Source organism: Limulus polyphemus, unplaced genomic scaffold (assembly GCF_000517525.1).
Source record: "Limulus polyphemus unplaced genomic scaffold, Limulus_polyphemus-2.1.2 Scaffold11, whole genome shotgun sequence".
In the NCBI taxonomy this organism is placed as follows: Eukaryota; Metazoa; Arthropoda; class Merostomata; order Xiphosura; family Limulidae; genus Limulus; species Limulus polyphemus.
In genome coordinates this window covers 490,622-506,293 of record NW_013665621.1, presented here as the reverse complement: position 1 = coordinate 506,293, position 15,672 = coordinate 490,622, and the positions used below count along the sequence as shown (strand labels likewise).

The 15,672-nt window shown below is 31.4% G+C and overlaps 1 protein-coding gene across 2 annotated transcripts in view; it reads left to right on the top strand.

Annotated features, from left to right (window-relative positions):
- The window catches only part of LOC106478601 (aminomethyltransferase, mitochondrial-like), a 23,439-nt gene extending 7,906 nt beyond the window's left edge, over positions 1-15,533 (top strand). Inside the window, exons 1-7 of one of the 2 annotated variants that reach the window (XM_013939167.2) lie at positions 42-111; positions 2,936-3,084; positions 5,578-5,659; positions 10,093-10,238; positions 10,571-10,757; positions 12,124-12,240; positions 14,589-15,533. In XM_013939167.2, coding sequence (XP_013794621.1) covers positions 81-111; positions 2,936-3,084; positions 5,578-5,659; positions 10,093-10,238; positions 10,571-10,757; positions 12,124-12,240; positions 14,589-14,806 — 930 coding nt within the window. In that variant the 5' untranslated portion in view covers positions 42-80 and the 3' untranslated portion in view covers positions 14,807-15,533. Of the gene's footprint in view, positions 1-41; positions 112-2,935; positions 3,085-5,577; positions 5,660-10,092; positions 10,239-10,570; positions 10,758-12,123; positions 12,241-14,588 lie in introns of those variants that run through there. The other variant, XM_013939159.2, reaches the window with a different exon arrangement.
- The last annotated feature ends 139 nt before the right edge of the window (positions 15,534-15,672 follow it).

The window sequence follows — 15,672 nt, the reverse complement described above, 5'->3', positions numbered from 1 at the left end:
ACTACGAGAACTATGTTAGTTATTTGTATTTGTTTACATATGCTACAACAAAGCTTTTTGGAAAAGATAGAGAGAAATTTATGGAAAGTTTAGTTGTTGGTGATATTCAAGGTAAGTTATACTTAAACGTAGACAAGTTATTTAAAACATTTGTTATTTTGTTAACCTTTAACCCTTCTTTCTACTATTTCAGAAGGAACAAAAAACATGTACTTCAAATGTAGTCATTTGGAAGTCTAGCACAAATTAATAATGAACAACTTTAGTAAATCTGGAAATATCATTGTCTAGTAATGATGTTTATGATTGCTAATAATTAAAACATGTTCACAAGTACATTTCTCAATCTATCTTCCTAAGCACTAAGAGCAAGCTGTAAAATAGCATTTTTTTCTAATATGTAATAACTTTCGTATGTGGAGAAAATACCCTCCCCCCTTCATAAACTTTGTAGAGTCTCACAAATTTGGGTGTCGAATAAAAAAGTTGTGTAGCTTTCAGATGTGCATTTTAGAACTAAAACTACTATGAATTATCCAACTTTCTAAGTAAGCTTTAAAGAAGTTAAAAAAAATTCCTTTAGTATTCATAGCACTAGAATATGATCACCACTTATCAAGTCATTCTGCTGACTAATGGCTTATGGTGTGAAAACTGAACAATAACATGTAAGATTTTTATAGAAGTGAATCTGCTTTTTCTATTGGTTATAAAAATGTCCATTATCCTGTAAAGAAGATTAGCAAACAATCTCCAAAGTCAGAGAGACAGAGATGGAGGAAGGTCTGACAAATTCTTACTGATATCTCTGCAGATCAAGAAAGTAGGATATTCAAATTTTTGATTCCTGCTTGTAATTATGTATACTTTATGCTTATAATTTTTGATTATTGCTTGTGATTATGTATACTTTATGTTTATAATTTTTGGTTCTTGCTTGTAATTATGTATACTTTATGTTTATAATTTTTGGTTCTTGCTTGTGATTATGTATACTTGATGTTTGTAATTATGTATACTGTTGCGTATCTGCTCATTTCTTAATTTCCGGTATAAATTATTTCCAAGGAACTTCAGCAATACAAGCCCCTTCTTAATTAAAACTAGTTTATTCTTTCTCGATACAACTTTGTAATACACAGAATTTCCACAGTCAGTTTAACTTAACTAATTTTATAAAAACACGCTATAATTCACAGGGATTCACACACTTTACTTATGGCTTGACTCGATTATCTCTATCTTCAATCTTTCTATCTATCTGCAATTCTCCTTTATTTGCCGGGCTTATATACTAAAAAAGAGGGCACCCGGAACAGACTAGAGTTGCCAGGATAATTCAAGATCCTTCGAGAATCTCATGACGTGTTACCAGCGTCACATGACTTCCGCTGTCGTAACAATACTTTATGTTTATCATTTTTGGTTCTTGCTTATAATTATGTATACTTTATCTTTATAATTTTTGGTTCTTACTTGTAATTATGTATACTTTATGTTTATAATTTTTGGTTCTTGCTTGTGATTATGTATACTTTATGTTTATAATTTTTGATTCTTGCTTGTGATTATGTGTACTTTATGTTTATAATTGATTGGAAACTGCAGCAGCCTATCTTGAAATTAGAAAATTCTGAATGGAGAAATCGAAGCTCAGATATGTCACATGTCACAGAAAAATGATAAGTAAGATCTTTTAGATATTTGTTTTTGAAATTTAGACTGACTTAATACACATTTACTAAGATAGCTGCCCCTCACAGATGTTTTGCAGCCAGCCAGTCTGAGTCTCTGACTAGTATTTACCAGTTAACAGGATAGGTCTGTGTCTGTTGGCAATGTGGTTAACTTGCCTGAAATAACCTAATCAAGTGGCCTGTAGAAAATTTCAAAAATCATAATTTTCCCTTTCTGTTGATGTTGCTTTACCTAAGCATATATCACACTTTTATAAACTTCAGTCTTATCACTTCTCTCAAGTTTGCAGCCATGCATTATAAAAACATAACATTTCAAGTTCAGTCAATTTACCTTACCTTAACCCTTTATCATCCATGGAAGGATTTTTTCAATTATCGTAATTGGTGTAAATGTATGGGTGGAGATAATGCCTATCATGCATAAATACATGGGTGGAGATGATAAAGGGTTAAAACCATTTGAAAACATCTTCTTAATCTTCTTAAGGCTTAGTAACACTGCTGACGTCTAACGTGGTAACCACCAGGAAAAGCCTCTACTTGCAGCAACCTATTGCAAGTACTTCTAATATTAGTATAAAAGAAACCAAGTTGTTGTTGTTTTTATCTTTCGTATCAGCTTAACTAACTAGTCTATTTGTTCCATACTAAAGAAAATTTCCTTCAACTCTGTTTAATCTTAACTTGGATATTCCTTAATAAATTTTCTTAAATGCTTGTACTACACTACATTAAACATGTTGCAATGAAAAGCCAAAAGGTAAGGAAGTAGAGGTTATGAAAACATGACAAGTGTTTTTAAATTAAGCTGAAAAAAACATGATTGTCATAAATGTATATTTTTTGTGAGAAAATGTATTATCTTGCATAACCTTCGTATAATCATTACTTCAGCCTCATAAAAGACTGCAGATTCTCTCAGAATCTTAAAAGACAATTAATGTAGTTTCTGAATTAGTTTTAATGATACAAAATGTGATAACCATATAGTAATTAAGGCTAATACAATAGTTAATGATGAAATTGAATGCTTACTTATCATGTCATTTATTTAACAGATTAATGAGTTATGTAAGGTTCTTTCATACTATTTTTCATGGTGTCAGTGTTTTCAAATGAACATACTTTTAATACAAATTTTTTTATTTGTTTTAAATCCATAATTGACCATGTATATGGTAGAAGGCAGCAGTTCACTGTGTTATGGTGTGGTTTGTTATTTATTTATTTTGTAGGCCTAGGTGACAATCAAGGGACCCTAACACTGTATACAAATGACAATGGAGGCATTATCGATGACCTAATCGTAACTAAGACTGAGCAAGGATATCTGTATGTGGTATCAAATGCTGGATGTATTGACAAGGATTTGGCTCATGTTCAAGTAAGACAAAAACTAAGAAGTCCAAACATATAAATAACAAAAACATTGTACAGAATTTTGTTATATATTCAACATTTGAGATTCTCAAAAGTACTTTTCAGTAACAGGCCAGTTAATCAGCTGGAATTTTACAAGAGCAGAGGTCAGATTTTGAAAGGAGTTAAAAATTATTTTGAGGGTTATGAAAAACAAATGGCTGCTGTTCTAATTGTAGTAATAAAATGTAGTAATACATTTGTCACTGTATACTTGAAAGAACACAGCTTGAAACATTGTTCTTTTCCTTACAGTTGCTTAATTTTATTGAAATTTTGTTTGTATATTTGTTTTTACATTTAATTAGCAGAAAAAATTACCATTGGTTTTTTTAGTAGTTTGTATGGGGCAGTCTTTACATTTTATTAAGAGCTTCTGTAAGATTTTAGAGTACTTTGTATCAAGATAGCAACCATTTTTTCACATCAGAATTATCTGTTTCATTTCAGTGTTGTAAAGTGGACAGAAGGACTTAAGATGTTATCACTTGTAGAACTTTGACACCAACATAACATTTTTAACTGTCAAACAAAATAGAATTGTATTTTAAAATAAACTTGGGAGTTTTTTTTTTGTTGTGTGTGTAGTATTATATGTAAAGAAAACTTAACATAAGTTAGTGATGAGTCAGTTAGAGGAGGTAATTCATACTCTAATTTGTATTGAGAAAATTTGTTTTATGACACGAAGTAAATTCTATAAATTAATTATGGTAGGAAGGAACTACAGATTATAAAACTAGGTATCTAACTGGTGTAAGAGCTAAAAGCTTTAACTGATTTTGTCTGAATATTCCAAGTATATCTGAATGTATACAACAAGATGACTGTTAGTTGTGATTGTATACATGTAAGTGACTAGGAAGATACTCCTATACTCATGAATGTAAGGAGACTGTTTATCCTTGTGTATAAATACATATAAGTCTCTTGTATGCAAATAGGAATGTAATTGAAACTTCACATTTCTAGAATTTAAGGTATTAACTACATGTTAACAAGCAACCTCTGACTCAACATCAGAAAATAACTATTTTGGTAGGTGGTGGAGTGTATTACATCAGATCCAGAAGCCTAAGATTGAAGTACATAACTGTGTAGGGCAAGACCCAGGGACCATTTTTTCTGTTCTGTTTTCTTTACACCAAATAATCGTTAAGGTGTTTCTATTCTACCAATGTGGATCACACGCATGCTATTTTACCATTATTTTTGCTCTCCTTTCTCGTCTTATCCTTGTAATATTATTGGACTTCACTCAGAAAAAGTCTTCACTTTCTGTGTTTCTTACATGACCCTGAATTGTTATCCTTCTTTGCATGTTAAGATTCACACCACAGAGATTGCTTGTTAGTTTGCCTAGTTATACATGAATATCAATTTGTTTCTATACATAATAATAAGATGGTTATGTTTAATACTGGTTTTGTGTATTTGACTTGAGATTGAAACATAATTTTTTATAGCATTAAATCTAAATTTTCTTGGTAAAGTTTCAGTATTGATATTCAACTGTAAGTCTTGTTTTTCATATATATATATTTTACTTACATGTGAATTTTAACTTAATAATTTTAATTATTTGCTTAGTATGAACAATGTGTAACCCTAAAAATAAAGAAATTATGCATTGCGTCTGCCTTATCACAATTTATTTTTTGTTAATTTGATTCAAAATGAATAAATGTTGTTACGTGTAGGAATTAGAATTCAACAAACAAAGAGCATTGACAGGAACCTTAAGGTTTGATAATAGTTTATGTTATTGTGTATAGTTTTTGTCCCATCAAAATATTCCATCTTGTTAAGCTTGTCAGTTTAAGTCTCTCTGCTATAATACAAAGACCAAAAACATGTATTAACAGCTAAGCAGTACAAATGTAGTAATATGTTAACAATAATACACTTGCAAGAAATTGTGATACATTAAAGCGAATATCAGTTTCAAGCAGCTTAAAAAAAAGTTGGATGGAAAGTGTAGTTATTTATGTGCTGTGCATTGATTGTGCTAATTACTTATTGGTAGATAAATGTTTTTATGATTTATTATACCTTAAATGATTATATATATGTAAATATGTATTGGAAAGTAAATGCTTGTTTGAATGTTAGTTTTTTTAATTTAAAATAATTTTTCCAAATTCATAATATTACTCTAAGTGTTTTAATTAAAGTACTTTTTTTGCAGGAATGAAAATTGAGCTGAAAGGTTTTTTAAAAGTAGTACTTTCTTTTTAATGATTATTTGTCCTTTCCTAATTAAGATATACAATTTAAATATTAGTACACACATTAAATTTTTCACATTTTTAAATTATCATAATTTTTTCCTAAAGTGTTTACATTTTACTTGAATAATTTTAATCTTTGATAAACCTTGTGATAAAAAGTTATTTATACATGTATATTAGAAATGTTATTCCATCAGCTTCTGGTATTCTTTATTGTTTTCATGAAGTCGAAGCTGACAAAGTTTCAGAAACAAGGAGGAGATGTTCAGCTGGAAGTTCTTACTGATCGAGGTTTAGTTGCTGTTCAGGGTAACAATATTAAAATAATTATTATTTAAATCTCATTAATTTTTGGAACTTTTTTGTACTTTAAATTTTAAGAATACAGTTTTGTTCTGCATTATCAAATTAACAAGTGGTTTTCATTTTAGATAAAATAATTAATTCAAACAGTTTCAGTGGGTTGTCTAAAATAAGAGAGAAACTAAAAGGTATGATACAATGTCTTACCTCTCCTCACAAAATAGATTTTCTCGACTAGCATTGCCCTCTATTGGCACAAATTTTCAATGCACACCACCAGCCTTCCACCTCCCGCTTCTGCTTGTCCACATGCAAATTATCATGCAGCAGCTCTCCACCAATAGGTGCACAACTCCACTTGTTTCTTGATTGGCAGTAGTACTGCATAGACATGATGGTTTTTAATGTTTTCCATTATAGTACTGACTTAGTTTTTCTTTATTATTTATTTAAATTTTCATATTTTGAAATGTTGCTTTTTTTCCTCACACTTTTCTTACTTTTTCAGGAGCCTTTTTGCTAATGTATTGTGGATTCCACTATGTAGCAAGTGGTGCCTGACCAGGTACACTTTTAAAAAGAAAATCTGCACTGTCAATCCTATAACCATGCTCAATATCCATTACATTGTAGCCCTTCCTACCATGGACCTGATGCATGATTCCAGATGTTGCCAGGTGTTGGTTATGTGTGTCTGTTATTGTTCTCTATGACTAAACAATTATGTTGCAGGTTTGGGTTATGCATACTGTAGAGATGGAGTGTTTTATAGGACTGCTAGTAGTTCTCTAGTGGTTTTTTTACTTCATAAATATGTTCATCCCAGACTCTACACTCATGGACTAATATGAGTAAAGCAGACTGAGATTGCTGCCCATTTCTGATGCTCCATGGCATTGACTCTTCCTACCACCGTCAGGTTTTGGTTGATCAACTCCATCAACGTGGTAGCTCTGCTTTTCAAAATAGGGTATCACGGTCACCCTTTGTACTGTCTCTGGTGGTGCAGTCCTCCAGACACTCCAATGATTTCCCCCCCCCCCTAGTGAAGTATGGTAGTTCTTTCCACTTATCAGTTTCTAGTCACTAACTGAGTGGTGGCATTCTGCAGGTATTGCTGGCATATAGCACTTCCTCCCATGAACCTGATGTACAATTCCAGATGCCCCCAGGTTTTGGTTGAAGCACTCCGCCATGTCAGGAATATATATATATATATATATATATCTTATTGCAGGTTGCCCTTCGGGTTGAGATGTTCCTCCTCCCCTACCATCCTCCGGATATACATTTCTGGTGGGTTCTGTGTTGGTTGGAGATGGTCCAGCTCAGTAATTCCTTTCATGTGTACTGGCTGGTATTGCTTCTCCTACTGTTAACGGGATGATAAATGCCCACTTGTTGCCAGGTTTTGAACTGGAGGTGCACCCAGGTTTGCATTCCCTCTTTTTACCATCTGCTGGATGTCAGTTCCCAGTGGATCTGGTGTCGGTTGTAGCTGGATGTAACACATTTTTTCCCACTTGTGTAAGGTCAGATATCCTCCTCCTACTGTGGAGTGGAAGTACCATGCCCACTGCCATCAGGTTTTGGAACAGAGATGTAATTGTGCTGGGGATTTCCTCTTTCCTACCATCTGCTGGATGTTGGTTCCTCTATCTGTGGTGATCCTCTACCTACTGCAGATCTGACATACCATTCCAGATACTGCCTGGTGTTGGATGAGGTGAATCTACCACTATGGTTTGTCGTGCCCTAGCCACTTGACACCCAAGCGTCCCATTCATTGGTCATACATATTCTGGGATTCCTTCATGTTTCTCCAACTTTTATGTTTGCAACACTTTTATGACAAAAGAGTGAAGAGTATACCTTGAACAGATGTGGTGCTGTCTCTTTCTGAGGTGTGGTGTTTTATCTTTTGGTTCCAGACCTCTTGGTCTTTCTTTGGGCACTTCCTAACGGTGGGGATTTTTTTCTTTATATCATCCCTCCACCAATTCAGTTTGGGATTCTAGCTTTTTTTGTGAAAAGAGGTAACATATTGTATCGGAAGTTAGAATTTTCTTGCACTGAAAATGTATTTCCGATATATACTTTTCACTTCTCGCATTTCTCACCCAGCTTCCCCAATTCCTGATGATGTATGGTGTAGGTCTTCTGACCAGTCTCAAAGTGATTAACGAGTGCAGATGTGAAGAGGGTGCTGGTTATGATAGGAGTGATATCGCACTCCTGTTGGTGTAGAGCTGCTGCATGATCATTTGCATGTGGATATTCAGAAGTGGGAAGTCGAAGGCTAGTGGCATGCATTGAAAATTTTTGCGAATAGAGGGCACTGCTAGTCGAGAAAACATATTTTGTGAGAGGAGGTAAGTATTTATTGGAAATACATTTTCAGTGTAGAAAAATGCTAACTTTTCTAACAATTTTCACTCACTATTTTCTTTAACATCAAATGATTTAATTTTGTAATTTTAAACTCAGTAATGTTATGAAGATCCATTTTTCCAAAGATTTTCATAAATTAAATTGGCATACTATATCTCTCACTAACTCATTGGAATTTTGTTTCTTTTTCAGCATGGGCTCAGTCATTGGGACCAACCTCGTAACATTTTTGTGCGTGTTGTACTTTTAATGCTATAACTTTTAAATTACTAAGCATATGTTCACAAAATTTAGCAGATTATCAGTAACATTATTACAAGGCTTTTGTACACAAAATATCTTTTTTTTTTTATCAAGTCTTAAGGGTTTTCTCATGCCTTTTTTCTTTTTGCATGTTGCCTATCCAACGTACAAAGTAATTTTCATTTTAGAATTAAAAATACTTCTACATTTCAAAATCTTCAAATTTCACATGCAAAATCTATATAACCTCCAGATGATTATCAAACGTTTTTTTAAGAGAAACTTTATATTTTATCTGTTATTTTCACTACTGAATCTCTGTACAGGTTCGGTAGTTTTGACCAATCTCATAACCACCATAAAGAATTAGGAAATAAATATAAATTATGCTTTTTTCATTCTAGAATGACTGCAAATTATAACTCAAACACAAATGTTTAGTCTAAATAACTTAAGTGTCATAACACTATATATTTATATGTTACCGTATCCAATAATATAAAAGTGACCTGTCTTGGCTGTGTTTTAGTGAACTAGTATTTTGTAAAATTCAGTCACATTTCAGTTATAATACATTGTATATGTATATACATTATTACTGTTTACAAATACGTTCTTAAACTTGTTTTTCTTAAAACATAGAACCGTAAATAAAGAAGTATAGCAAACAATTACATCTAATTATGTTTGCCTGCTTACTGTAGGTTGCTAAGCCTTATAAAATTTTGCACGTGGAGGATGTGAAATAAAATATTTTTTTTGTTTTAGATATACATTTGAAATAACCAAAAAATCATATATTTCTTTATTGATACCATAGAATTCCACTATAATTTTTCAAGCTTAGTAACTAAGCAATATTTGGGTAAAATAAAATATGAAATTTTGAGTTCAGTAAAGTTTTACCTTACCGCTTACCACTAGGGGGACATTCTGAGCTTTTGATTGATTATTCACATGTAATTGTATGTGAGAAAGTGTTTCCAAAAATGGAAAGAGGTGGGAAGGGCCACTGTGTTGATTCAGTACATGAACGATATCTCAGCAAATAGAAAAGATAGGAGGTTCTTATTTTATATTCTGGATTGTCAATATTGGTGACTTGATTTCTTAATTCATAAGAAACTATGGACATTGTATTTGGACATCAAAAACATCTAATGTGAATCAATGCTGCATTCAGTATACCACGTGACACACAAAAATCAATATTTAGGTGCGTGTTTTTAATATTTAATTTTAATTTAAGAAATTAAATGATGTATAATACTAAAATTTGAATTATAATCTACAATTTGATACCAAATTGACATAAATTCATAAAATATTAGTTCAATAAAATTTTGAATGTGAGTCAACAAACGTGATGACATGGCCTTTAACCCATGACCCATGTGAAGAGGTTAAAAGTACACCATTTTGTTTATTAGGATTTTTTCAGATTGAATGGGTTTAAGAATTAGTTGAATCCTTTGTTTCATTATTAATCATGTGTAGATTAATTCTCATAGAAGCACTAAAAGCTTCATACTGCTAGCTCTATATAATTAAGAAGCTACCTTGATGTAATGAGTATTCAAATAAAATTCATATTAAGAAGGTATTTAATTATTAATTAATTTATCTTAAGAAACTTATAGATAACATAAAAATAGGGGAAGAGAATCATCACCCAGGTTTCAATCTCATAATGTGGCTATTAATTAAATGAAAAGATCAATGTGATGAAATTTACTCAAAAAATTAAGTAAGAATATTCATTATATTTATAATTGTTTTTTTGTATATCCTTTTTTCTCTTTAAGGACCAGGTATGATGCAAACAATGCAGCCACTGGTGGACTGTGATCTTTCACAACTAACTTTTATGACCTCTACCATAACCAAAGTTTGTAATGTTTCTGATTGCAGAGTGACACGTTGTGGTTACACTGGAGAAGATGGTGTTGAGGTAAGGATGTGTTAACCATAACCTTACATGGTAATTATAGAAATGCCTGAAACATAAATGAGGCTATGGAAGATTACTAGAACATCTTAACTCTCTCAACATGAGCTCATTAAATTTAGTTTTCCTATTTAGTAAAAACTTTAATGCATTAATAAATGCCTGAAACTGTTCAAAGTGTGCTATATTTAATTAATGTAGTAATTAAAGCACAAGAACAATATTTAATTTTTATGGTTGTTACCTGTGAAAAAAAATATATTTTTATAACTGCATTTATGAAAATGTTTACAGTTAAGATTTGAATTGGAATTTTATTTTCTCTTTATTCATAGATTTCTGTTCCTGCTAGTAAAGCAGTAGATATTGTCAAAGAAATCCTTGCTTCAAAGGAAGATGATGTGAAGTTAGCTGGGTTAGGTGCGAGAGATACATTGCGGTTAGAAGCAGGACTTTGTCTCTATGGAAATGATATTGATGAGAATACAACTCCTATTGAAGCAGGATTAGCTTGGACCATAGGTACAGCAACAAGTAAAAAGTTTCTAGAATACTTTGGGCAAAAATTTTGTTTCACATAAATGAGAGAGTATTGCTGGAGTTGGTAAAAACATTATTAAAGAAAAATTATTCATAACTAAATTAGAAAATAATTGATATAAATATTGGCAAATAAAAAAGTTTTTTGCAAGTTTTTATAATAAATTTCAAAATATTTTATTAGATAAATATTCAATGAGGAACAAACCTTTTTTGTCACAAGAGGTAGGTAGCTTGAATACTTGAATAATGTGATAATATGAACTACTTAAGGTAAAACTTATAATCTTTTTTGAAAAGGGTGGAGGTTGGGAGTAACATATAGTAGAATTATTAGGGTGGTATTTATTATACTTAAAACTCGTATTGATTAAATAAATATATAGTTTTTTTGTTTCAATACAGTATACTTGGCCTAATTTCTTTTTTAGCCACGTTTGTTTATTTATAGTCACAATATATGTATATCCATCTAAATCTGCATACAATAGTTTATAAGTATACTTGTGATCAGGCAAGTTGTTAACCTATGTTTTGTTTTTATTCAATGTTCACATGGTGTGTATAAAATGGCACTAATAACCTTTATGGCACTCTATGAACTTGAGTGGGATGCTTAAGATGGGAATTGTTATTTATTTCACTTTTGTCAAAGATAATTACTGCTAACTGTAACTAAGAATGATCAATATGGGGGAGAGTTGTAAGGTTTACTTCCCCCAAAATCTTGTCATGTGGTTTATTTTTGCCATATTAGCCTAAAATTAGTTTTTGGCAAAGAGACAAATAGGGTGGGTGAGCACTGAGTATATAATAATTATTACATTACTACTGTGTACTTTTCTAAAATGTCCCCAGTGGCACAGCAGTATGTTTACAGACTTACAATGCTAGAAACTGGGTTTCGATGCCCAAGGTGGGCAGAGCTCAGAAAGCCCATTGTGTAGCTTTGTGCTTATGTTTTTTTTTCTTTTTGTCAGTTCCAACATATTTTATTTAAATAAGGAAAGACTGGAATCTTTCAAATAATTAACTTTCTTTGTTATGTCACTCTGTAGCCTATTTAATCCGTGTGGGTTGTGTTACTTCGCAACTTCTTATGTACCTAGTCTCTTCCCCAGAAAGTTTTTTTGATTAACTACTGAATGTGATTGCAAAAAAAGAAACCCAGGAAAACAGCTTTTTATTATTTTGTTGTTGAAAACTTTTTATTTATTTATTTCTTCAAGTATTAACTAACAAATTTCTTTAATCACAGTTGTAGATATGTAACTTTCTGCATTTATATGGAATATCTGTATGATAATATAGCACTAAAATATTAAATAACGGTTCTTTTTTTTTACAGGGAAACGGCGTAGAGAAACTGTAGATTTTCCTGGTGCATCTATTATTTTGAAGCAGCTAAAAGATAAACCTCTGAAGCGAAGAGTTGGTCTTGTTTCGTCCGGTGCTCCTGCAAGAGGTAAATGTAATAAATCTTACTAGTCTTTATGTCTTAAATGCATACTTGGTGTACTCAAGTAGTTCAAGGTAGGCACAAAACATATGTTTTCAAAAAAAAGGGTGAATTATCTTTTAGTTTAATCAATTATTAAACTCTCTTCTTGTCGTCCCAATTCTGAGTATGTATGACTATGGAGTAGTTGTTGTACTGAAGTTTGCAGTAAAGGGTGATTTAACTTAGTTGTTACATTATTTAATTGTTAGTTTGTTCTCGTTTACCTCTTCCTAGTTAGGCATGTCCATGAGGTTTTGAGAAACAGGTTTGTTTGTTCTTGGTAGGTATTTAGGTTTAAAGTTTCTTAGTACAAGGCTGAGAAACCAACAGGGATGTTTAGAAACATCACTTTCTCTACATCCCACTCACAAACTCATTATATTGTAATTAGGAGCATGTAAGGCTTGAGCTGATGGATAACTTAAAGTGGTTATATTAGTGGGTGGGCGAAGGTTGGTCTTTGGGGCTGCTCTGATAGGTGTAACAGGGAGCTTTACTTGTAGTAATTTGTGTAAAATAAAAATTTACATTATGAGAACAATATTAACTGAAACACAATGAGATGGCCTTTGACCCCTGACCATAGGAAGACCTGTAGAGATAGGATTAAACAAGAAAGATCCAAGACATATGGTAGTGTGTCCTGCTGCAGGACATGCTGTGTATTATTAACAGGAGTGATACTTTTGTGATTTTTCCACCTTCTGTATCTCGGACTGTGGTAATCCAAGCTACCACATATTTTCAGTGGACGTGCTCAACTTGACTCTTACTTCACATACCAAATATCAAGGCAATCCATTAAGAAATACTTGAGATATAACACCTCCAGTTTTGTGTGAGTTTCTTCCTTTTTTGTCTTTGCACCAAAACTTTATTTGATAGAAAAACATACTTTTATGGATTTTTTACAAATTTGGTATGCTGATAGATCTTTACAACCTACAATTAGAAGTCTAATTTGGTGTAAATATAAGTCACATGTGCAAAGGTATTCAACAAAAATTGCTTAAAATTTAATGAAAATTTTTGCACACACCTGTACAAAAAGTCACATGAGCTATCAGTCTAACATTTTTACTACAGCTTCACCTAAGAGTAGAAGTGTACTGTTTTTAGTTTTTGTCATTTGGATTAAAGATGGCTGATTTAGAGCAACAAAAGCTAATGAATGAATATTTGCTGTAAAATTATTATCAATGCTTTAAGTGTAGCTACCAGTTTGGCCGCCAATTTTGATTTCATTCTTTTAAATTGTGCACACAATCCTTTTTTGGCTGCACCTTTTTTTCACACCCAAGGTGTTTTTGATTAGATTGAGTTTTAAAGAAAATGTTTGTTCCAGACTTCTTTTTTTTTGTACTAGTTGATATCTTGTATAAGTGAAAATAGTTTATAGTTAGTAATAAGTTGGTAACTCCCTAAGCTTATGAATCATTTTTAAAAATGAGATTTAGAATTTCAGAAATAAAATTAAAATTAACTGTTTATTACTGTGGTTATGATCCTGAAATGAAGGGCTGTTTGCAAAACGTTTGTTGAAAGTACCACCAAATTTCAACAATGGGTTAGAAGGACTCTTTTGTTGTATGGTGATAAAAAAAAAAGTGTGAATTTAAATTTCAGAAAGGTAAAACAAATGATGGATAGTATTTGTCCTTTTAATTTAGTTTAATTACAAACCATTCATTTGAAGTAACATTTATTACACAAGTGAAAGAAATACTCTGTATGTAGCACAGTTAAAAAGTATCTTTCAAGGCAAAAAAAAAAAGCATTTACTAAGAAGTGGTTTATTCTGTTTCATGATTATTCACATATAATCACATGGTTTAATAAGTAAGATATTTGTTGTACATGTACAGTTCATCTTTCTCTAGAGAAATAACTTATTTTAATTAAAATTTAATTTTAAATTTAAATGCTAGGTAAATTGTGTTTCTCCTGTTAACCACATAAGTTATGTATAGTTTTACATCCAGATACTGGATTATCTTATACTCTTGTTTGTTTCTTTTCATTTCATTCAAATAAAATTCTTTGTTTAAAATATAACAAATTTTCATTTCATGTATTATTGTTACAAGTGATTTTAAATGTCGTAACATTGTCTATTGTTTGTACTTCATCTTATAAGGGGTTCCAAATGGCTACAGCTTGTAGAAAACACACCATGTGGTAATGAGCATTACAATATATTATATAAAGTTAAAAACTCATTTTGGTGCTTTAATAATGATAATTTAAATAATAGAATAAAAAAACTATTTTCAAATAAACATAAGCAAACATGTTATAAAATTTGTTTCAAGGCCATACTCCAGTACTAGATCAGAATGGGAACCAGATAGGTGAGGTTACTAGTGGTGGACCCTCCCCATGCCTCAAGAAGAACATTGCCATGGCATATGTACTGAGTGAATATGCAAAACTTGGAACCAAGCTGCAGTGTGAAGTAAGAAAGAAACAGATACCAGCTGAAGTGGTTAAGATGCCATTTGTGCCTGCTAAATATTTTACTAAGAAGTGAATTGTTACATCTGAATGAATAGTTCTTTTTTGTTTTATTATAAAAAACTTAGCTAAATATATTGAGTTATATTTTCAGCAGCTAGCTTGTAAAATCTACTTATTGAGCTGCCATATATCTTATTTAGAAGTTTGTTCTTTAACTTGTCAAAAATGTTAAAGTTTAAAGTCATTTGTGTGTTTATATTTTGTCATTTTTTGCCGTTGTAGTACAAATATATTAATATCTAATACTTTGATCTCTCTCTCTATTAATGTGTGGTATAGAAAATGTGTGAACTTGAAAAAATAGTCCTGCATCTTCAAGAAGAACTTTGTTGAGAAATTTGAGTAACAAGAGTGTGTGTGTGTGTGTGTGAATAAATATTATTTTTTCCATAATGACTCTAAATGCTGTGTGTATAATATACTACATTGCCTGCATCTGTGAGGCCAGCATAACCAAGTCTTACCATGGTTACACATAACTTGATAAATTGTATTTTCTTACATTACTTCTAATAGTAATAATTGTAAACTATAAATGTTACTTTATTAAAATAATTTCTGTTCAATAATGTATTGAAAGATGAATTTATAAGCTTGTTGAAGCAGTTCATGAAATAGTATTGTGCAGTGTTTTCTGATCACTAAATAAAATACCAAAGACTTTACTATTATTTGACATATTTTCTGCATTTACAACAGAATTTGTAGACACCGGACAAAAATTATGTTATGAAATAGTAGTGTGCAGTGTTTTCTGATCACTAAATAAAATACCAAAGACTTTACTATTATTTGACATATTTTCTGCATTTACAACAGAATTTGTAGACACCGGACAAAAATTATGTTATGAAATAGTAAAAGAAAATATGCTATTGA